At 43.8% G+C, this 25,000-nt stretch overlaps 1 protein-coding gene across 5 annotated transcripts in view; it reads right to left on the bottom strand.

Moving 5' to 3' along the window:
• Nucleotides 1–22,500, bottom strand: part of sobpa (sine oculis binding protein homolog (Drosophila) a) — a 107,127-nt gene extending 84,627 nt beyond the window's left edge. For all 5 annotated transcript variants that reach the window (XM_037538597.1, XM_017718239.2, XM_037538598.1 and 2 more), the window contains exon 1: nt 22,340–22,500. In XM_037538597.1, the coding sequence (XP_037394494.1) occupies nt 22,340–22,435 (96 nt within the window). In that variant the 5' untranslated portion in view covers nt 22,436–22,500. The remainder of the gene's footprint in view (nt 1–22,339) is intronic.
• Nucleotides 22,501–25,000: the final 2,500 nt, after the last annotated feature.

Genomic DNA, 25,000 nt, shown 5'->3' with positions numbered 1-25,000 from the left:
ATACATTCCTTTCTCTCTCTCACTCGCTCGCTCCCTTCCTCCCTCCCTCCCTCCCTCCCTCATCCCCCTCTCCGCTCACCCGGGCTTAGTTTACCGTGCTGCACATGAAAGCAGGCCGAGATGAAGGCAACCCTGTCAGACTCTCTCTCCCTCACTGTTTTATGCCTCTCTCACTCTTTTCTAATTCTCTCGCTTATCTATTATATTTCTCTCAATTATCTTTCTATCTCTTTCTCTCGCTCTCTACCCCTCTATCATTCCCTCGCCTACTCTACTTTCTCTTAATCACTCTGTCTGTTTCTTTCTGTTCTTCTTTACTTTCTCTATTACCCTCACTACATCTCTTTCTCTCTCAAGCTCTTTATTACTCTCTCTATCACTGTCTATATCTCTCTGCCTCTCTTTTCGTTCATTCTCTTGCTCTCTGTCTTTCTCACCTTTTACTTTCTCTCAGTCTTTCTCTTCTCTCTAGTTTTCTCATCTTCTCTCTTTTGACTGCTTTCTATATCTCTTTCTCTCTCTCTTTTCAGTCTATCATTTCCTTTGTCTTTCGGTCACAGTCTCTGTTTCTCTCTTTCTCAGCCCTCCCTCTCTCTGCGCTGTTTGAGAAAGGGAGAGAGGAAGAGTGAAGTTAAGCGGTGAGCGCTGGGCTCCAGCGAAGCTGCCGTGTGTGCGTGAGTGGAAATCTGATATATGAAAGGGAGAAAGTCATAATGCTCAGGTCTCATGTTCGCGCTGAGGCTCAGAAAGAGAAGCGGAGAAAAACACAGCAGAAGCGGCACAAAAACACAAACGGAGAACCGGCCTACGCGCCCACGGGGTCAAAGGCTAGACTGGGCTCTGACGATGAACAGTAACAGTGCACACTACTGCCCGACGGTTTAGAGGAGGGGTGCCTAAACTTTTTCTCTTGTGGGGCTGAAGTGCAATGTAGTGGTCTGGGGGCCAAACAAACAAAACAATGCACAAATAAAGAAGATGAGTAGCTTCAAAACTGTAACAAACTACAAAAGGACCCAATGCGGCCAAAAGTATGTGGACACCCCTGATTATTGGGCATTTCAGTGACACCCTTTGCTGACGGCGGTATAGGCCAGGGGTCGGGTTCTGGAACTGCACGTGGCTCTTTCACTGCCCTGCTGTGGCCAACACTGCTATCAAACAGTAGCAGACACTGGTCACTAAAGTGTCTGACCGCAGCATTAAGTTACACAGTGAGGTTTTGTAAATTTTTTGTTAATTGTTTCTAAGACATACTGTGTCCTAAACCACATCTGTGTGATGACCTGAGTGACTGGATGTGGTTTGAGCGGGTTAAGAGACGTTTTGTATCAGCTACACCAGCCCAGCAGCTTCAGCGCTAAACTAAAGAAGAAAAATCTGAACACGTTTTGGGGGATCGATTACATCCGGTGGGAAGTTGATGATTTTTCCGTTCCTTTGTGGTTTCATTCATTTTTAATCAAGAGACACATTTAATAAATGCTGATATAAAGGCAGTCAAACAATACATAGCTATGGCCTATGCAAGGGAAACTCTAAAATTCTCAATGTGAATAAAATAAATTCTAAATAAGAAAAAATAGAGAAATACCAGAAAATCGCAGGGGGCCTCCTGGTGGCTTGGGGGTCCTACACGACTTCTTAGTGCAAGAAATGTCGCTGCTGCACTGTATGTGACTGCTTTGTAAGAACAGTTCAAAGTCTGGGAACAAGCTAGGTCGGGTTTGAAAGGCGTTCACTCAGGAATCTTGAGCGCATTCACTTTATTAAAGCTAACTTTAGCCTCTTTCTACAGGCCCCCTAGTGGCCATTTTGCCAGCGGAATAGAAATCAACGCAAATATTCGTTAAAATAGTCAAAATAAAATATTTTGTCATCGTAACTCTGTAAGCTAGGACAGCAGGTTGTGTGGGTTGAGCTGCTCGCGAGCAATGAGTGTTACAGTGACTTTACACCTCTCCACAAAGATGGTTGTGCTGAGATTAAACGGACAACTGCAGCTTTCTTCATATAAAGCAATCCTGCACAACCAACACAGTAAACAAAAAGCATTTAAACACAACGAGAACACTTTCAGCAATGCTGATTTGCTTGCTCACTCATGAAGATGAAAGTCTGCTTTGCTTCCGTTTATGTAAACCAAACATCAAAATATATTCCATCTGTCACGACTGGCCCCTCCCAGTCCACCATGTGCTTTTGTTTTGCTTCCTTGTTTTGATTCTTCCCTGTCCTGCCCCCTTGTTTCTAGACTCCACCCTTGATTGGTCCTCACCTCTTTCTTGTTAACCACCTGTGTCTTGTTAACCTGTGCCTGTATTTAAGCCCCTGTGAGTTTGCTGGTATTGTATTGTGGGGTGTTTGCTCTGCTGGCCTCCGTTGTGTGTTTAGTAGTGTTTCTTTTCGTCATGTCTGTTCCCTGTTCAATCCGTGTCCTGGAACGATTTGACCCTGAATCTGGATTTGCCCCTAATAAATCTCGCTTCTCAGCATGTGTGTCCGGCTCATCATCGCTCTCCCGCATTACACCATCAATGTTATTGAAGAAAAAAGTGTAAAGGATGAGGGAGCACTAAAGCAGACAGAAATAATGTCTGGGAAACAGGGTTAATGTCATCTGATACTGTTATATAGTTGGAAAAAAAGTAATATTTTGTCATTTTACCAATACTGCCCAGCCTCAGGCAGGGGGACCTACTGGCGTATCATTTGATGGTGAACAGACTGACCACTTGGCTGGCCGATGAAACCTCAGAATGCACGTGATCGGACTTGCCGAGCAGCGGAGAGGTCGAGTTGGGCATTTTTGGGCCGAGCGGCGGCTCCTGAGCCCTGGTTTCGGCGAGCGAAGGATCACTCATACGTATTGAATTACCCACCGCACATTTATTATTCCATGACTGCATGGGAATCAAAAAAAAGGAAAAAAAACAGGAAAAAGCAAAGCCATGGAAACAAAACAGAACTTTTCCCTCAAAACATTTGTGTCGGTGGAGGCGGATCGGATTCTGACGGAGCGCAGCTGAATTAGATCTGTGGGGTTGAGTTACCGGAGCAGAGTTTAATGAGGCTCGTTTTCAGACACACAGAGAAACATGGAGGAGCAGGTGTCGGTGCGGTTTCACTCTCATCAAGGTTAAAGGGCCGCACACACACACACACACACACACACACACACTTACTGACTTATTGACTTATTATCTGAACATACAGTGCTGGTCAAAAGTGTGGACACACCTACTCATACTTTTACACTCAAAATGACCATTTTTCATTTTTTCAATGACCTATTCATTTTAATTATCCAGTAGATACAGTATATAAAAAGTGCACTCGAATAAGGTCAAAGGAAAACAAAAAAAAAAACAGTTTCCAAAACTGGAGTTCAAAAACTGATTAAAAGCTACAGAGAAAACGAGGCTCCTAACAACCACCTGGAAGACCTGGTAGGCACCGAAACTTCCCCCTCAGATAAACAGCATTTAAAGCTTTAAAGCATTTAAAGAAAATCAAGCTGCTTCAGATCTGAAAACATCCACAGGGGTTTCTGTCCGTCCTTCCACTGTGAGAAGACCACTCAGCGCTGTGGGTCTGAAAGGACGTGTAGCTGATCAAGAAGAACCTCGCTGAGAAAAGGAGACGGACACAACAAACAAAGAAGCTGAGCGATGGACTGACCGCCCCAGAGTCCAGACCTCAGCACCACTGAATGGGTTTGATCACTTCAACTTCTCAGACAGAGCTTTGGAGGCGTGTCTGCAGGTTCTTTGAGGAGCTGAAAGTGAGTCTCCTGAGAAGCCTGGAAGCTGGAATGTAGGTGAAGAGAGACTCACTGACCCTCACAGAGCTGAGAATAGATTTAGTTGTTGAGGCTTCTGTGTCATTTTCTGTTAAAAATGAGTTTTCTGCTTTTTTTCTGATGCTAAAAAGGTAATAACTTGTACGTAATGGCTTAATTTTGAACAAGACTATACAACACAACAGCAAAATAAAGAAATATATAAATAAACAAACAAATAAAAATGGACCTTACTCAAAGTGATCAATTATATCTGGGATATGTGGAAAAAAGTGTAGGTTTTTATTGAACTTTCATTCTTTTTTCATTTTTGCATACACAATAATATGTCATAAGACTGGCGTGAGTGTGTTCAGAAACAACCCTGATCGTTGTCATTTTTATCAGCTCCACTTACTGTATAGCTGCACTCTGTAGTTCTACAGTTACAGACTGTAGTCCATCTGTTTCTCTGATACTCTGTTACCCTGTTCTTCAGTGGTCAGGACCCATATGGACCCTCACAGAGCAGGTACTGTTTGGGTGGTGGGTCATTCTCAGCACTGCAGTAACACTGACGTGGTGGTGGTGTGTTAGTGTGTGTTGTGCTGGTACGAGTGGATTAAACACAGCAGTGCTGTGCCACCCGAATAGTACCTGCTGTGTGAGGGTCCATGGGGGTCCTGACCACTGAAGAACAGGGTAAGAAAGTATCAGAGAAACAGATGGACTACAGTCTGTAACTCTGTGTGAAACCACATAATCAAGTCTATTAGAGACGCCGAACAACTCCACACAATGTGTGATGACTTAAACATGCAGGTAGCACCTTGCAAAGTGTTGTACACACTCTTCCAATTGGCGGTAGCTACATTAGACTCATAGTTCCAGTGCAAAACTGAAGACACCAAATGTGTCTTGGCTGATTGACTGTATTTGGAGTGGGGGGTGGGGTGGGGTGTGGGGGGGTGTACACTTGGCTGCACTTAAAGCTTGAACAACAGCGCTCAAATAAGAGAAGTGCTGCTGTAATTTGTATATAACATATAAATATATATATTGTATATCATTAAGTGCTCTGGCTCTGGGAGTCCTGCTGTGACGAGAGCTGCGGTTGCGGCTTACTGCGAAAACTCAGCCGTCTAGACTTCCCTAAAGACACACGCAATGATGTCAGAGGTGCTATAACGTTACAGCCGTGACTATGAGCTCAAGAGGAAAAGGGACAAAGATGTAATTAAAGGAATACTCCAGCGCTTTTCAACCTCATCTATATCTGCTGCCTCTGGGGAGCACAGTCGATTACCATAGACCAGAGGTCGGCAACATGCCGCTCCGGAGCCTCTGTTACTGCCCTGTCGCGGCTCCACAGCTGAATCAGATCAGTAGGTAATAATAAAATAATCCTCCTCTACAGTAAAATAAAGCTCTGCTGATCCTTCAACACAGTTTAACAGTAAATGGTCCTAAATGCTGGAGTTAATGTAGAACTGCTGATTCACCCTTTAACCCTGAAGATCAGCGCAGACGGCTGGTCACCATAGCAACACAGACAACAGTCTCGCCCAGCTAGTAGCTACGAAACGGCAAAGAGAGAGATTTAAGACGGACATCGATAGTTTGGAGACGAATGGACTTATTAGTGTTTACAGTCACTCCAGCTGGTTTCCTGATACGTTTAATCTGCAACGAGAAGCTGAAACACTAAAAAGTCATAATGCTGAAAGTCAGCTATTTGCCAGCTTCTTGCTGGAATTTTCATGTTCCACCTTAAATGGTGCTACAGTTACATTCTGGGCCCTCAAGCACCATTTAAGATGGAACAGAAAAGTTCAAACAAGAAGCTGTGAATGAGAAGCGACTTCAGCTTCGTAAAAAGCTGAACGTTAAGAGAAATTTTACAAGAACATTTTCCACTTTTGTGGAAAAGTTTCCTGCCGGAGATGCGAGAAAAGCAGCTAAGCAGCTACAGCTAAAGCTTAAAGCAGAGCAAAGAAAGTCTGCACTTTCACTTATATAATATTTTAGTCTACACCGGTACATTGGCACATACTGAGACATGTTTACATAAAATGGACATTAAATGCTGTGGCTCCCAAGGTGGTTTGATTGTTGTTGAAAGGGTAAAATGGACTTTCTTGCCAACCCCTGCACAAGGACGTAGTTTGAAAAAAACTTTTGTATACATATTACACTAAAATAGTGTTAATAAACATCTGGCAAAATTTGAATGAAGAAACAACAAAATCTAATAAAACTCGCCTGAGAGATATCTGGGCGTGGCCTAGTATTCAAATGAGCATGCTTTATTGACATTCCTCAGTCCAACACACCCAGCCCGCTAGACCACTGAAGCAGAACTAAAAATAATAATGCAATCAGATGGGAAATTACAGGAACTGGCTGTACATATGCAGGTGGTGCTGTAGACCCAGCTGCGTCCACTCGCTAATAACATTACCCAGCTTTTATACAGCAACGTCCTAAAGAAGGTTCTTATCCACTTCACTGCATTCAGGGAATGCTGGCATGGCAAGTTGTACAAACAAATGGACACCAAACATACAAACAGCTCACCACAACTAGCTTGAAGTTTCAGTTATTCATGCTTAGTTAGCTTCCGCTTGGTTGTTAGTTTTCCTGCAGGTGAACACAGTTTTGTTAAAGCAGTGTGGGCGGGACAAACACACCAGCCCTGTGATTAGTGCTGTACCCAAGATTAGACCCACCCACTTTACAAATATTTTTCAAAAATATTTGCATGATTAAACGATTGAGGTGTAAACAAACTCTTTCAGAGCGGGTTGGTGTGAAACGCTCTGTTTTAGAGAGACTTACAGCGTCAGAGTTGCTCACAGTGGTGGTGATAGGAACCAGACGTCCACCTCTAAAAGCTCCTCACAGACAGATTTACATGAAAAGATGTTTTTGTCCTTTTGTCCTTTTTGTTTTTAATCCATTCACGGTGGGAGGATACATGCAAGGCGTTGTGAGGCAAAATAGTCCCCAGTGAATTTTTTTTCCCAGATACTGATTTTTTCCCATTATCAACATTCATATAAAAGCTCTCGGGTAGGTTCTCTGGTGGTTCTGGATGGTTCCCATCACCACCACTGTAAAGACGTCTGAACCGTTTCACACCAAACCCTCAGAATCTCTCTGTTGTCAAACACTATAAACAACAAACTGGTGGATTTCCCCTTTAAATAAGCAGGATAAAGATGTTTATGTGTTTAATCCGGTGCTGTCTGAGTGAGTCTATGAAGACGCTTACTGAGGAGGGCTGAAAGCTCCTTTCTAACAGTTTCTAAGCAAACAGGCTACACGGTAACTAACAGCCTAAATAACTCCATCACTACGATCTCAGGTTTGAACTGAAGTACTTACGGTACGATTCACTGTAAATGGGCAGTATAAACAACTAAAGAATGTAACTTGAATGACTTCAAATGTCCGCGTTTCAGTCAGAAGCCACATCAAACCCAGGCTGAATCCCAAATGGCTCTGTACTCCCTAAATAGTGTTCTAGCTCTGAAAGTTTAGAAATTCCAGCCTCTACAGTCAAAAAGTGCATCATTTAGCGAGTGTGAGTGTGTCTGAGTCCCAAATCACTCTTTCTTAGCTGTACTTTTCACTGCTGTGCTGCAGGATCCAGTACTTACATTCCTACATAGTGCACTATGTAGGGAGCAGGAAGCCGCTTGAGATTCAGCCTCAGCGTGAGAAGAGGGCAGCGCTGGATTGGTGCTAAATAAGACTCACGGTGGTGATTTGGTGACCAGAAAGTACTTATAATGTGAAAGTTTCTGCATTAAACAGTGCTGCGTTATCATGTGTTCATCGTTACATGACAAAAAGTTTAAAAAGTTCATTAAACGACTCCAGTTTACAGCGACGGATGACCAGACGTTCTCCTCATTCAGTGGTCCCTGGTTTCTTGGCAACGACACCATACGCTAAAGGAACTACATTATTTGTGTGTATTTTATAATATTTTATGTTGGCAGCGGTTTTATAAAAGCAATAAGCCACTTTGGGCAGTATGTTACTGGGATTTTATCACAGGGAAGGGAGTTTTGCTCCCTAACAACATCCTTTCCCCGTGATAAAATCGCTCTACATGCAGCCTCGTGTGGCTTATTGCTTTATTATGCGCTCCTGTTGACTCAGTGTAAGCTATACGCTGGCAGTGCCTCCACTGTCATGTGATTGTGTTTGCAGTACCTGAGACGGGACGTTTACACACCGCAGAGTTAGAACGCAGCACTGAAACACAGCAGCTTTCAACCCTCCTCAATACAGCGTCTCCTTAGACTCACACAGACAGCACCGAATTACACACATAGCCGACTTTATGCTGCTTCTTTGAAGGGCAAATCCACCAATCTTTCAAAATGTTGGTATAACTGAGCGCGTGAGACGTAACCGGAGCGATTCAGAGTGGGTTTGGTCTGAAATGGTTCCGATCTCTTCACAGTAGTGGTGACAGGAACCAGGGGTCGCCATGGCTACAACACAAAGATAGTTTCAAGTCCAAGGTTCAAGTTTATTTGTCTTCTGCACAACATGTCGGGAGGTTCATGTGGCGATGCTCAGGTAATCAGCTCTACAGCAGGGCAGGTATTACACACACACTAAAAACAGTGCAAACAAAACAAAGCAACATACAAAAAACTAAATACTAAATAAATGAAATATAATAAATATACACAAAACATACAGAGCCAGGAAGGACCAGAGCCAGGAGTGGGAGAAAAGTCTCTACCATGTACAAATACAGCACACAAACAAAAGCCATTTTATTTACTATCCAAAACCACCAGTGCCCCGTCACGTGTCTTCGGAGTTTGTATGGAATGTTGATGAGGGGAAAATTGTGACAATTTTCAATTTTGACAATCTGAGAAAATATGGTTTCTTTGGGGACTATTTCGCCTCACGACACCCTCCCTGTATCCCTCCACTATGAATTTAAAAAAAGGAAAAAAAAATAATTTGGGGCAAAAATCTTCTCAAAACTATGATAAAATAGTGTCTCAGTCACCAGGCAGTGAATTCATAACCATTTCATGAAGTCTAGTCAAGTCAAGAGGCTTTACTGTCATTCCATCTCTGTACAAGTCCACAGAGGAGTGAAACTACGTTCCTCCAGGAACGTCACGGTGCAACAAGGAACACAAAGTACAACGTGCGAACGTGCAGACATCAAACACAAAATTAAGCTAGAAACAATAAATAGGATAAATTAAACAGACATTAGACCCAGTAAACAGACAGGACAGTGCAGCACTGACACAGCACTCATTGCTGGACATGAGGTAGCTTTCTGTGAGGGAGCTTTTAGAGAGAGATGTCTGGTTCCTATCACCACCACTGTGAACAATTCTGACTCTATATATATATATATATATAATTCAGATTGATGTAGAATATTATAACCTTCACAAGGTTCTTTGAGTGTTTAGGGTTCTGTACGGATCCACTGTCTTTACTAGAACCCTTGAAGAACCATCATTTTTAAGAGTGTGCCACAACCCCAAAAGTATTTGGACACTTTATACATGTGTAAACATTCAAGAAGTTCTTTAGGTTTCTTCATAAAACACTGAACAAAATGATATTTAATCCAGAGAAAAGCACTTTTAGAGCAACATCAGACTGAAGGCTGGCCGTCTGTGTGGAGATGAGCTCCGGCCAGACTGCACTGAGGGTTCTCTAACGCACAGACCGGAAACCTCGAAGTCTGGAGCTGTTTTTCTTACGGTGGTGCTGCTGAGCTCGGAAGTGTATAAAGACATTTTGGATGCAAACCTGCAAACAAACGATCTGAAACCCAGCTTTTAAAAGAATATGTTGCCTGAGCTGCCGATCTTGAAATGGACGTTTCAAAATAAAAGCCACATCTGGCATTTTGCTTCCAAAAACAATGACCTTAATACATTTTGAAAATGGTGCAATGTCCAAATACTTTTTGGCGCCACTGCAGTTCCTTTAGTCACATTTGTGTAGTCGGTGTATTTTTACTAAAAATTCAGAATCATATGGACATAATTGAGTCAGATCAAATTGTTGAATCGCTTCCTAAGGAGTCGTGACTGAACTGAATCACTGCGAAATCAGAGATTTACTGTAAAACAACGATGCACCGCTTTTATTATCTGTATCCCAGTATTGTGTAAGTACGCCATCAAAAAAGATGGTTCTTCAAGGGCTCTTTAGTAAAGACACTCAAAGAACTGATGGAGAATGTGCTGTGGGTGGTTCTATATAGAACCTTTTTGAAAATGGGTCTATATAGCACCAAAAAGCATTGTTCTATTGTTCTACAGACTTGACATCCTAACAATAGTAGAACCCTTTTTAGTGATATAGAACCATCTACAACACATTCTCCATCAGTCTGAAGAACCCTTTCATGATGCAAAGAACCATTTAATCCTGTAAATTCGTAATAATAATTCTGAATTGTATCAACATAAATGAGTCAAATCAAATTGTAGTGAAATTTAAGGTTTCATGATTCATGAATCGTTTCCTAAGGAGACGTGACTGAACTGAATCACTGCGAAATCAGAGATTTACTGAAAACACACCTCTGCCTTTCGGACTGACCGGCGCTTAGCCGGAGCACCTTCTTCTAGACACAGAGAACTTTATCTGGACTGACCCCACGATCCCACACTGATACAGCTCAGCTCCTGCACTGTGATCACTCAGTAACCACAAATGTTCCAAAGCGGTTCCCCTCCTTGAATATCGCCTGATCGAAATACGTCAAAATAGAAATAATGCCACATACATGCCACAAGCAAACTAACACTCCTGCACACTGAACTGACGCTGCATCAAAATAAGTCTATTAAACTTCATCAACGTTATTTGGATGATTCTACTGAACTGATTCAAAGTCAAAGCTGAAACGCATTTGGCTCTTTTAACTGATCTTGGGCTTTAGACTAAAACCCAACTTTTAAATACTTTAATTATGTTTATTTTATTAAAAGATATGATTCCATTTTGTCCCTAACAAAACAATCAGAATACCTTCAAAACTTTCCCAAATGTTTCAGTAGAGACAATTTTAGCCTATTTTGAGCTCAAAGACGCAGCCAATACACAACCAGCAAACACAGCACTGAGCGTTTCCATTACAGTTAAAAAAAGTTTACTCAACTTTAGAAAACGTGTTTCGGTAGAGACGAGTTCCAATGTTCCACACTGATTTTCAGATTTTGGGACACATTTACTTCAAAACAATGGGATCTAACTGCTCTCCATGTGGCCATGAGGGACCGGGATGCAGCCTGACTTCCTGCTCTAAAAGGCTGGGGTGTGGCTAAAATAAGGCCCCGCCCCCACAGACTAAAACTCAAACTTTCAGAAGTGACGTGAAAATGTGGAGCAAAGATAAAAAAAAAATAAAGATATTTCATTTAAAAATTTAACTCATGATGAAAAAAATCTTTCAATTTCGCCCTAAAAGAATCAAAACAATATTAAAAACACTGGGACAGGTTTTATTTACTTAATTTTGTTTATCATATCGCACACTGCACTGTCACTTTGTTTACATTTACAGCATTTGGCAGACGCTCTTATCCAGAGTGACTAACAATTTTACATTTCACACAGGGAGGCGAAGGTGGCGTTAGGAGTCTTGCCCAAGGACTGTTATTGGTATAGTGTAGGGTGTTTGCCCTGGTTGGGGCATGAACCCCAGTCTACAAGGCAGAGGTGTTACCCACTACACTAACCAACCACCACACCAACCACCAACCACTGTTTATTTTTGTTTATTTGTCCACTAATATCACACACTGCACTGTCACTTTGTTTATGTGTCTATAAATGACGTATCGTTAAAGGTAAACTGTACAACATTTATTGCTACAGTCCATCGTCAGCAGCTCATTCACTAGAGGGACAGGCACCGCCGCACTGTGTCTCCTGCTCAGTATTAATGCAAAAACTTAGTATTTGTGTACTGCACATTACTCTTATTGTTTATTGTTCTAGCATATTTTATTCTATTGTTTGTCTTTCTTTATGTATCTATATATATATATATATATATATATATATATATATAAACAGTGTACAACAATACTTCCCTCCTGTTTATTTTGCTCTTCACTGCGCTTTGAACTGCTGCGACAGAAGAACTTCCCTCCTCTTAATAGAGTCATCTATCTATCTCCTATATATCTACCTATAATATCTAAATAGCTGTTTTACTCTGTGACTGCAGTTTGAACTTACCAACCCCAGCCATTCAAACTGTGCTCTACCACTGCCAAAGCAACTCAACTGGCATATTTGACCATTTTTGGTTAGCTTGTCAATCTTATAATGTCAGTTCAATGCAAGCAGCGTGTCTGCAAGTACGTTGCAACTTCCACATTCCAACCACTTAACAACCTCTTCATAATTCAGGAGATCCAAAGAAACTCAGAGGAGAAACAAAACCTGTTTGCTTACCACAGGAGACGGTAATGCCAACTTTATAGTGTGCCGTTCTTTAGCTGTGTCCCAATTCAGGGGCTGCGTTCTTCAGAGGCTGCATTTGAAGGCCCACTCCACGGCAAGACTGTCCCATTGTGAAGGCTCCTTCATATGCAGCCGAGAAATGTGTCCTTCTTTTCCATGGCAACAAAGGATCCAACGAGTGGATCCTTCGCCAGCCAACAGATCCCGGGGTTCACCGCATGCCGGCGAGAATTCAAGAGCATGGCGTAGTCGGCAGAGGAGCGAACAGCGGCTGAGGAGACGCTTTAATTGTAAGTTCTGGGTTTAAACTGAGTCGAACTGTTAAAGATACAGATGTTAAAAAACAAATGTGGTCTGAAGCAAAACTTATTCTAACGTTTTATTATTTTTTAGGGAGCAAAGCGCCGTTTTTGGCTCAGTCTTGAAAGAACTTTCGGTTTCGGTTAAGCCTTCATGGGTCTACGCAGCCTCTGAAGGATACGCCTTCATAACCGCATCCTTCGAAGGATGCAGCCGCAGAACTGGGACACACTGTTTGTTTCCATAGAGAAAAAAAGGCTTCAACTCTGAGCTCCTTATTTGGGATTAGCCTTAAAGGGAACTCCTTTTTTCAAAATTTCAGTAATTCAGAGCGGTTTGGTGTGAAACGCTCCGTTCTAGAGAAGCCTACTATCAGAACTGCTCACAGTGGTGGTGATAGGAACCAGACGTCCCCTCTAAAAGCTCCTCACAGAAAGTTCCTACATGAAATGGTTATGAATTCACTGCCTGATGCCTGAGACGCTGTTTTATGATAGTTTTGAGAAGATCTTGGCTTAAAATCCATTCATGGAGGAGGGATACATGCAGGGAGTTCTAAGGCAAAACAGTCCCCAAAGAAAACGTATTTAATTCTGATTTTCCATCATCAACATTCCATATAAACTCAGAAGACTCGTGTAGGTTCACTGGTGGTTTGGATAGTAAACAAAATGTCTATATTTGTGTTACGGCTTTATTAGGCATCACAATGCCTGGTTCCCATCACCACCACTGTAAAGAAATCCGAGCCGCTACGCTTTCTTTACAGAGTAGTATTTCACATCAACCACCTGGAATGATTTTGTTTACATCCCAATGACTCAACTATGCAGACAATTTTAAAAATTGCTGGAATTCCCCTTTAAATGGTTCCTCTTTGAGAGACAAATCAGAGATTAAGGCCAAAGTATTGTAAGTATGTGTTCTCAAAGCGTTAATACAGTGTATAAAAATTAATATACAGTACTGTGTTAATATACAGAACTGAAAGTGTTAATATTTGAAAAAACAAAATTTATAGATTAATAATGATTATATATATATATATATATATATGTGTGTGTGTGTGTGTGTGTGTTCGCCCATTTCCAACCAAGCCTCTCCTCGAGGAAGCCCAGTATTATATGTAGTTATAAAGCAGCTCCTGGTTTGACCAATCAGTGCTCAGTAAATTGAGCTCATGATGTCATTGATGATATTAACGAGTCTCTGTGGCGGCCGTGAAGGTGTCAAGGAAAAATATGGACCCAAGAAATTCTTGTTACTGTTTATTGTTTTTCTGTTTATTTGAATTATGAATGGCACGGCACACGTTCGTTGCGCGAGTCATTCTGGAACAGAAAGACGTTTGGAGCAAAGCAGCTCTGTGGTGAAGTTTCTCCCAAAAAGGGGGCCGACTTCAGCAGAGTGGAGGTGGTTTGGTTATAAAATCTCGGATGTACAACAGATCATAGTAATATGCAAGATATGCGAGAAGCTTGTAGCAGCAAAAGGGGGAAACACACCTGATCTGTTTCACCAGCTCCAGCAGAAGCGCTCAGTGGAGTATGAGGAAAATCAAAACTGGCTGTTTACACGCGAAGAAGACTTTTGCTGATCCGATTGAATACAGTCGGATTACGGATCCAGACTGAGGTGGTTATTCTCACTCTGTTCAACAATCTGATGGAAAATCTTCGTTTACATGCTCACTACAAGTAATCCGAGCAGCACTGACAGTGAACGTTACCATGACAGCGAACATCACGTGAGGTCCAGTCGGCGTGAGATGAGTTTCCAGTTGTCGCGCTTGTGGTTTTAACTGCTTTAAACTGATGTCGAGAGGAAGACGTCTCTGACGGCTCTGAGACACATAAGCTGGACGTCCGTCCCACCGCCGTCTTTTAAAGCTCAGAGCATGAACTTCGTCTCCTCTGCAGACCAGCTTCTGTTGAACGTTATAAACCTTTCGCTATGACGCGCCGCGCGTGCGCAGAGCGTACTTACACGTTCCAATTGGTGTGTAATCGGATTCAGGCATTTACACGGATATAATTCTTCTATTTAACGGATTATTTAGAGGATTACTCACCTTGTCCAATCGGATAGAAATTGACTAGACTATTCCGACTGAGGTGTTTACATGGACGCATTCCATTCCGCACTCTATTAAACGTGGCTAATACCGCGAAGAGTGCTCAGCAGCCAATAGCCACTGTTTACATGCATCCTAATAATCTGTTAATAATCCGACTAATATCTCAATCGGAATCAGTTTTTTTGTGTCTACTAAATATTTGAAACATATTTATATTAAATAAAATGGTAATATTTATTTTGTTGCAATAGCATGTTTTTAAATAAATGTTATTCAGTGTTTTGTCATATCGCCAAAAATATCGTTATCGCAAAAATACCCTGAAATATCGTGATATTATTTTAGAGCCATATCGCCCACCCCTAGTACTGTACATATATATTATAGTTTTATATATATACACACACACACACACACACACACATATATCACTGTTATCAGAACAAAACCTCGTACCTCCAAAATGGTAATACATAATTATTATCATTGAATATTATAATAATTATTACCACAAATTATTTAAACAAAGGCTAATTAAAGTTTACAGTGGGAAGCTGCGCATGGCCCATTTCTGGACTATGCATCACAGATCTGAAGCCGAATGTTTCAGCTTCTCTATACGTGTTTCCACACTATCTGTATGTGTGAACGAGGCCTGCTGTCAGCTGCGCCTTCCTCTCGGCTACGCTGTGCTCTGCAGCACCATCAGCCTGAATGAAGTATGAAGATGAGCAGAACATCCAGACAAGCAGGAAATGTTCAGCGCATGGCAGCGTCGCTACGGCTGAAGAGAAAGTTTGAGACGACTGGTTCCTTTCCGCTGCTGTCAAAAGCGACGCGAAGGCACTTTCCCAGCAGGGCTGCGCGCCAAACGGGCCGCTAATGTCATGGAAAGTTAGCAACGGCAGAATAAAGAGTAAAACAAATAGAATCTACAGACTTCACTGCGTCTTCAAACATGCTAAGAGCGTTTAGACCACTGACCTAATCGATCACCACCTCCACCACGCTACGAAACCGCCGCCTCACTAATGAAAGTGCAGTGAACAAAAACAGAAACAGAAACAGCAATAAAAACACTTTTTCTCCAGCTGAGCAGCAAATTTTTAACGTGCGGTTTATTAACACCAGAATTCGGTCAGGCAAGAGACAGGCTAGCTCACAGGAAGCAGCGCAGAGATCCTGAGCTCACAGGAAGTAGCACAGAGACAGGTTACCTCACAGGAAGCAGCACAGAGACAGGCTAGCTCACAGGAAGTAGCACAGAGACAGGCTAGCTCACAGGAAGCAGCACAGAGACAGGCTAGCTCACAGGAAGCAGCGCAGAGACAGGCTAGCTCACAGGAAGCAGCACAGAGACAGGCTAGCTCACAGGAAGCAGCACAGAGACAGGCTAGCTCACAGGAAGCAGCACAGAGACAGGCTAGCTCACAGGAAGTAGCGCAGAGACAGGCTAGCTCACAGGAAGCAGCGCAGAGACAGGCTAGCTCACAGGAAGCAGCGCAGAGACAGGCTAGCTCACAGGAAGCAGCGCAGAGATCCTGAGCTCACAGGAAGTAGCACAGAGACAGGCTAGCTCACAGGAAGCTGTACAGAGACAGGCTAGCTCACAGGAAGCAGCACAGAGACAGGCTAGCTCACAGGAAGCAGCACAGAGACAGGCTAGCTCACAGGAAGCAGCACAGAGACAGGCTAGCTCACAGGAAGCAGCACAGAGACAGGCTAGCTCACAGGAAGCAGCGCAGAGACAGGCTAGCTCACAGGAAGCAGCGCAGAGACAGGCTAGCTCACAGGAAGCAGCGCAGAGACAGGCTAGCTCACAGGAAGCAGCGCAGAGATCCTGAGCTCACAGGAAGTAGCACAGAGACAGGCTAGCTCACAGGAAGCTGTACAGAGACAGGCTAGCTCACAGGAAGCAGCACAGAGACAGGCTAGCTCACAGGAAGCAGCACAGAGACAGGCTAGCTCACAGGAAGCAGCACAGAGACAGGCTAGCTCACAGGAAGCAGCACAGAGACAGGCTAGCTCACAGGAAGCAGCACAGAGACAGGCTAGCTCACAGGAAGCAGCACAGAGACAGGCTAGCTCACAGGAAGCTGTACAGAGACAGGCTAGCTCACAGGAAGCAGCACAGAGACAGGCTAGCTCACAGGAAGCAGCACAGAGACAGGCTAGTTCACAGGAAGCAGCACAGAGACAGGCTAGCTCACAGGAAGCAGCACAGAGACAGGCTAGCTCACAGGAAGCAGCACAGAGACAGGCTAGCTCACAGGAAGCAGCACAGAGATCCTGAGCTCACAGGAAGCAGCACAGAGACAGGCTAGCTCACAGGAAGCAGCACAGAGACAGGCTAGCTCACAGGAAGCAGCACAGAGACAGGCTAGTTCACAGGAAGCAGCACAGAGACAGGCTAGTTCACAGGAAGCAGCACAGAGACAGGCTAGCTCACAGGAAGCAGCACAGAGATCCTGAGCTCACAGGAAGCAGCGCAGAGATCCTGAGCTCACAGGAAGCAGCACAGAGACAGGCTAGCTCACAGGAAGCAGCACAGAGACAGGCTAGCTCACAGGAAGCAGCACAGAGACAGGCTAGCTCACAGGAAGCAGCACAGAGACAGGCTAGTTCACAGGAAGCAGCACAGAGACAGGCTAGTTCACAGGAAGCAGCACAGAGACAGGCTAGTTCACAGGAAGCAGCACAGAGACAGGCTAGCTCACAGGAAGCAGCACAGAGATCCTGAGCTCACAGGAAGCAGCACAGAGATCCTGAGCTCACAGGAAGCAGCACAGAGATCCTGAGCTCACAGGAAGCAGCGCAGAGATCCTGAGCTCACAGGAAGCAGCGCAGAGATCCTGAGCTCACAGGAAGCAGCGCAGAGACACGAAGCTCAGAAGAAGACAGGCGAGCGTTGACGAGTCAATTAATCCCTGTCAAATTTTGGACGCTCCGCCCCTCCAGCAGCTCTGAGCTCACAGCAGCATTAAGTCCATACGCAGAACAATTACTTCCACTTCAAAGACACTTAAAAAGGCCTTTTACTGAATTAAAACCAAGACATCACATTGGAGGGGAACTCCACCAAATTTCTACATTTCTGCAAAATTGTAAATAAAGTCATTCGGAGCGGTTTGACGTGAAATGGTTCACAGCGGTGGTGATGCACTGGCCCTGCATGCACCTCTCCGTCATGATCAGATTTAAAAATGTGTGTTTTAGGTCAAAATCTTCTCAAAACTATCTCAAAACAGCGTGTCAGACATCAGGTAGCACATGCATTACCATTCCATGCAGTAACTGTCTGTGAGGAGCTTTCAGAGGCAGACGCCTGGTTCCTATCACCACCACAGTGAGCAGATCTGACTCTCTAGAACGGAGCATTTCACACCAAACCGCTCCGAATGACTGTTTACAAAAATTTGGAAAATCAGTGGAGTTTCCCTTTCGTTTTTGGTTGCACCTCAACCCACATATTTGTTAAAGAATCTTTATCTTCACTACATAATAAAATTAAAACCCTCAAACTGCCTCTCCTTAAAGGGGAACTCCACCAATCTTTCAAATTTTCAACATAATTACAAGATTAAGATGTGAATAGAGCCGTTCAGAGCGGTTCGGTGTGCAACGCTCTGTTCTAGAGAAGCTTACCGAGTCAGAGTTGTTCACGGTGGTGGTGACAGGAACCAGACGTCCACCTCTAAAAGCTCCCTCACATGCCTGAGACACCGTTCTGTGATAGTTTTGAGGTTTTTGACCAAAACCTGATTTTTTTTTTTTTTAATACATTCACAGTGGAGGGGTACGTGTAGTGTTCCAAGTCAAACTAGTCACTGCTATTACAAAACTAGTGTTTTCACACCAAACCACACTGAACGACTGTTTACATCTCACTGATTTATGCTGAATTATGGAAAATCAGTGGAATTCCGGAGCACCGTGTACACAACACCGAGACGTAAAACAGAGCACAGCTGACAGCACCCGATCCCCTCACAGCAGCTCGTGTGCGACCTACAAACAATGAGCACCCAAAAGAATCACGCCGCGAGACAAAGCAGCTCCACGCGGCCTGCAAAATCAAACACGAGCGCAGCTTTATCGCCGCAAATCCGCGCAGCAGCGCAGCGGCGCGCACACAAAGGCGCAAAGGGGCACAAAACGAGGTGCATCCACCGAGCACGGGGGGTGGGGGGTGGGGGGGGTTCAACGACATGCCTTCATGTCAGATGCACATCTGGAGTCTTCAGCTGGACGCACAAGAGCACAGGCAACAGAGGGGATGCAGCCCTACTCGGAAGCAAACCTCTCATTTGAGTCACTCAGTGATCCACTCCAAACCCAAACACTAACCCCCCCCCCCACACACACACACACACACACACACACACAAACACACGAGGAGCCACCGTGAAGCGTGTGTTTTCTCTCGTGCCAACCGGCTGCTGAGCACCTTTTTGGGGCAGAGGGGTGGAAATAAATAAATAAATAAATAAATAAATGTCAACTGAACGGTGGAGGGTGGTTGGTGGTGCTCGGGTTAGTGGAACATATGCTGACCTATTAGACTCAAAGTTAGCCACACGCGCGCACACAGCGTGAATGAATGCCTCTCTATTTAGTGTTGAGGGTGGAGTGGCAGTGCTGCTGCTGGTCCCTGTGGAGTTGCTGGTGGGTTTGGTGCTGGTCACGGCTTGGTGGTGTCGGTATAGCCTGACTTGTTATTGGTGGTGCTGGTCTTGTTGATAGTAGCCTATTGGTGGTGGTAGTGGTGGGGACTGGTGTTTGTGGTATTGGTGTGAGTGTAATTGTTGTGATTACTGGCACCTGAGTTGGTGTGGATGGTTTTATTGCTCTAGTTACTGGCACTGACATTAGCACTGTTGGCACTGGTGTTGGTGGTACTATTGTTGGCTGTATAGTTGGCATTGGTATTACACGTTAGTGTTGGTGGAATAGTGGTGTTACTGGTGGTAATGTTGATTATATTGGTATTGCTGATGGTGTTGGTGTAAATAGTGGTAATGTTGATTATATTGGTATTGCTGATGGTGTTGGTGTAAATAGTGGTAATGTTGATTATATTGTTGGTATTGCTGATGATGTTGGTGTTACTGGTGGTAATGTTGATTATATTGTTGGTATTGCTGATGATGTTGGTGTTACTGGTGGTAATGTTGATTATATTGTTGGTATTGCTGATGATGTTGGTGTTACTGGTGGTAATGTTGATTATATTGTTGGTATTGCTGATGATGTTGGTGTTACTGGTGGTAATGTTGATTATATTGTTGGTATTGCTGATGGTGTTGGTGTAAATGGTGGTAATGTTGATTATATTGTTGGTATTGCTGATGGTGTTGGTGTAAATAGTGGTAATGTTGATTATATTGTTGGTATTGCTGATGGTGTTGGTGTAAATGGTGGTAATGTTGATTATATTGTTGGTATTGCTGATGGTGTTGGTGTAAATGGTGGTAATGTTGATTATATTGTTGGTATTGCTGATGGTGTTGGTGTAAATGGTGGTAATGTTGATTATATTGTTGGTATTGCTGATGGTGTTGGTGTAAATGGTGGTAATGTTGATTATATTGTTGGTATTGCTGATGGTGTTGGTGTAAATGGTGGTAATGTTGATTATATTGTTGGTATTGCTGATGGTGTTGGTGTAAATGGTGGTAATGGTGATTATATTGTTGGTATTGCTGATGGTGCTGGTGTAAATGGTGGTAATGTTGATTATAGTGTTGGTATTGCTGATGGTGTTGGTGTAAATGGTGGTAATGGTGATTATATTGTTGGTATTGCTGATGGTGTTGGTGTAAATGGTGGTAATGTTGATTATATTGTTGGTATTGCTGATGGTGTTGGTGTAAATGGTGGTAATGTTGATTATATTGTTGGTATTGCTGATGGTGTTGGTGTAAATGGTGGTAATGGTGATTATATTGTTGGTATTGCTGATGGTGTTGGTGTAAATGGTGGTAATGTTGATTATATTGTTGGTATTGCTGATGGTGTTGGTGTAAATGGTGGTAATGTTGATTATAGTGTTGGTATTGCTGATGGTGTTGGTGTAAATGGTGGTAATGTTGATTATATTGTTGGTATTGCTGATGGTGTTGGTGTAAATGGTGGTAATGTTGATTATATTGTTGGTATTGCTGATGGTGTTGGTGTAAATGGTGGTAATGTTGATTATATTGTTGGTATTGCTGATGGTGTTGGTGGAATAGCGGTACTATTGGTGGCAATATTGGCGGTAATATAGTCGGCATTGTTGCAATTAGCATTTCTGATGTTTGTGCTGGTGGAATTGTTGGTATTATTGGTGCTAGTGTTAATATTGCTGTTGGCGCTGATATTGGTGTTAATGGTATTAATAGGTGGTAATATGTCGGTATTATAGTTGGCATCGCTGATGTTGGTGGACTTGATATTAGTGGTGACTGTTAATATTGCTGTGTGTGCTGGTGTTAGTGGTGTAATTAATGGTAATGTTGCTTAAATATTTGGCATCATTGATATTGGTGTTGGTGGATTTATTGGTTTTAATATTGGTTTTAATATTTTTGGTATTGGTGTTGCTAGAGTTGATAATGCTGATGTCTGTGTTGGTGGAATTGTTGCTTTAACTTGTGCTAGATTTAGAATTTTTTGCCAGTCACTGGCGGTAATGTGGTTGCCATTGTTGGTATTGGTAATACTGATGTCCATGTTGGTGGAATTGTTGGTTTTATTGGTGCAAGTGTTGGTTAGTGGTGGGTTTGTGGTAGCACTACTGGCATTGCTGGTATTGGTGTTGCTAGAGTTGGTATTGCTGATTTTCATTTTGGTGCGATTGTTGGTGTAACCGGTGCTGAAGCTAGTATTAGTGGTGTTGTTATCATGTTAGCTGTGGTAATGTTGCTGTTAGGGTTGGCATTGCTGATGTTTATGGTGGCATTACTGGTGCTAATGTTAATATTTCTACTGGTGCCAGTGTTACTGGTGTTAGTGGTGTTAGTGGTGATAATAGTGTTGGTAATATTTTTGGTAGTGGTGTTGTTGCAGTTGCCATTGTTGGTGTTCGTGTTGGAATTGCTGGTATTATTGGTGTAGTGTTAATATTTCTATTGGTGCCAGTGTTACTGACGTTACTGGTGTTAGTGGTGTTAGTGGTGTTACTGGTGTTAGTGGTGTTAGTGGTGATAATAGTGTTGGTAATATTTTTGGTAGTGGTGTTGTTGCAGTTGCCATTGTTGGTGTTCGTGTTGGAATTGCTGGTATTATTGGTGTAGTGTTAATATTTCTATTGGTGCCAGTGTTACTGACGTTACTGGTGTTAGTGGTGTTAGTGGTGTTACTGGTGTTAGTGGTGTTAGTGGTGATAATAGTGTTGGTAATATTTTTGGTAGTGGTGTTGTTGCAGTTGCCATTGTTGGTGTTCGTGTTGGAAGCGATGGTATTATTGGTGCTAGTGTTACTGGTGTTACTGGCGTTAGTGGTGTTAGTGGTGTTACTGGTGTTAGTGGTGATAGTGGTGGTAGTGGTGTTAGTGGTGGTAGTGGTGTGGGTCGAGTTGCCATTGTTGGTGTTCGTGTTGAAGCGCTGGTATTACTGGCGCTCGAGCTGGTGTTAAAGGCTATTGGTGCTGTTGGCGTGATTGGTGTTGGTGTGAGAGGCGCGCGCGCAGCCGAGCCGATCTCGAGCCCTACCTTCATCTCGGCGTTGATCTCCCTCTTGACGGGGTGAGCCGGTTTCCTGCTCCGTTTGCTTTCTGGAGGTCTTCCCTCTTTCTCCATCTCGGCCATGGCGCGCGGGGCGGCTGTTCTGTCTTAATTCCTTCCTTTATTTCCCGGGTAGAAAAATAAAAAGCCCCCGCTCCGCTCCGCTCCCCTCCCCTCCCCTCCCTCGCCTTCCCCTGCCCTCCGAAAGCGGGCGCGAGACGCGTTTCAGAGTTGCGCGAGGGCGAACGGCGCACGTGCGCGGAGCCGCGGAGATGCTGCTGCTGCTGCCGCGAGCGCGCGATGCCCGGTGCGGTCAGCCATCTTCTGCTTTTCCTCTCGATTCTGAGCGCGTGAGAGAGAGTGTGTGTAAGCGAGGGCGCGCGCGCGTGCGTGCGTGCGTGGAGCCGAGCCTCCCTCCTGCTCCGCGAGCCAGCCAGACAGGGGGGCGTGGCCAGACGCGCAGAGGAAAAGGGGGCGGGGTTTACTCGGTAACTCTATACGGTGCGCGGATCCCGGGAAGGCGATTGGGCCTCCCGGTTTTTTTCCACGGCTCAGTTTACACACACACACACACACACACACACACACACACATATATATAGGCACATACGCACACACACTAACACACACACACCGGACTCCACGCGCATGAGTGGAGCGCAGTGGTTGACGGAGGCACGAGACAGTCATTACAGGATCCCGATTTGATGTTAATTAAAGAGAAAGGAAGGTGTGTGTGTGGGGGGGTGTTAGTGCGTGCGTGTGTGTGTGTGTGCGCGCGTGTAAGTGTGCGTGTGAGTGTGTGTGTTTGTGTGAGTGTGTTAGTGTGTGTGGTGCATGTGTGTGTGTTAGTGTGTGTCTGTGTGTGTATGAGTGTGTGTGTGTTAGTGTGTGTCTGTGTGTGTGTGTTTTTGTGTGTGTGTGTGTGTTAGTGTGTGTCTGTGTGTGTGTGTGTTAGTGTGTGTGTGTGTGTGTATGAGTGTGTGTGTGTGTGTGTGTGTTAGTGTGTGTCTGTGTGTGTGTGCGTGTTTGTCTGTGTGTGTGTGTTAGTGTGTGTGTGTGTGTTAGTGTGTGTCTGTGTGTGTTTTTGTGTGTGTGTGTGTGTTAGTGTGTGTCTGTGTGTGTGTGCGTGTTTGTCTGTGTGTGTGTGTGTTAGTGTGTGTGTGTGTGTGTGCGTGTTTGTCTGTGTGTGTGTGTTAGTGTGTGTGTGTGTCTGTGTGTGTATGTGTGTGCGCGTGCTCTAAGCATCATAACAATGTCATATATTAAACAGTAGGGATGCACTGATACAGAAAAAGTGCGCTGATATTTTTATCTGCAGATGTTGCTACATAAACATCTAATCCTGCAAATGTAGCTTTACAAACACAGCAAAATAAATACAGTACAGATGTTTTATTGCAGAAACCCAGCATCACCTAAACACCTTCAACATCCTCAACACCTTCAACATCCTCAACTCCCTTAACACCATCAACTCCCTCAACACCCTCAACATCCTCAACACCTTCAACGTACTCAATTCCCTTAACGCCATCAACTCCCTCAACACCTTCAACATCCTCAACACCTTCAACATACTCAACTTCCTCAGCACCCTCAACACCTTCAACACCCTCAACACCTTCAGCATCCTCAACATCCTCAACTCCCTTAACACCATCAACTCCCTCAACACCCTAAACATCCTCAACACCTTCAACATCCTCAATTCCCATAACACCCTCAACTCCCTCAACACCTTCAACACCTTCAACATCCTCAACACCTTCAACATACTCAATTCCCTTAACACCATCAACTCCCTCAACACCTTCAACACCATCAACACCTTCAACATACGCAACACCTTCAGCATCCTCAACATCCTCAACTCCCTTAACACCATCAACTCCCTCAACACCCTAAACATCCTCAACATCTTCAACATCCTCAATTCCCTTAACACCCTCAACTCCCTCAACACCTTCAACATACTCAACACCTTCAACATACTCAACTTCCCCAGCACCCTCAACACCTTCAACACCCTCAACATCCTTAAGATCCTCAACACCATCAGCACCCTCATCATTTTCAGTATTCTCAACACCTTTAAGACCAACAATACCCTCAGCAACCTCAACATCCTCTTCAACACCCTCAACTCCCTTAACACTCTCAACATCCTCAACACCTCTGCTCTACTGGAGTTCAATAAATGCACGAGAAAGTGAGAGAAAAAGGGAGTGGAGGGAAAGAGAGGATGAGGAGGGAAAGAGGAGAGAGGGAAAGAGATGACTGACGGTTCCTGCTTCAAATGTTTGCACAATTTCCAGATGAACAAAATAAATTACAGGAACATAATTACGGTCAAACGTAAGTAAATCAAAATACAACAACCGATGGACAACAATTTATTTATGAGTAAACAGCGCATCACCACTTTCCTCAAATACAGTCAGTGCAGCACTTTCTCAGAATGGCATGAACTATTTCTCTCCCTTTCTCTCCCTTTCTCTTTCCTTCCTCTCTCTTTCTTTCTCTTTTCCTCTTTCTCTCTCAACTTCTCCTGCCTCGCCCTCTCTTTCTTTTTTTTCTCTCTCTTTTTCTCTTTTTCTTTATCTCTCCCTCTGTTTTCTCTCTTTTCCCTCTCTCTCTCTCTCTCTC

The sequence above is a fragment of the Pygocentrus nattereri genome, chromosome 5, assembly GCF_015220715.1.
Source record: "Pygocentrus nattereri isolate fPygNat1 chromosome 5, fPygNat1.pri, whole genome shotgun sequence".
Classification (NCBI taxonomy): Eukaryota; Metazoa; Chordata; class Actinopteri; order Characiformes; family Serrasalmidae; genus Pygocentrus; species Pygocentrus nattereri.
This window is presented reverse-complemented; position numbering and strand designations above follow the sequence as displayed.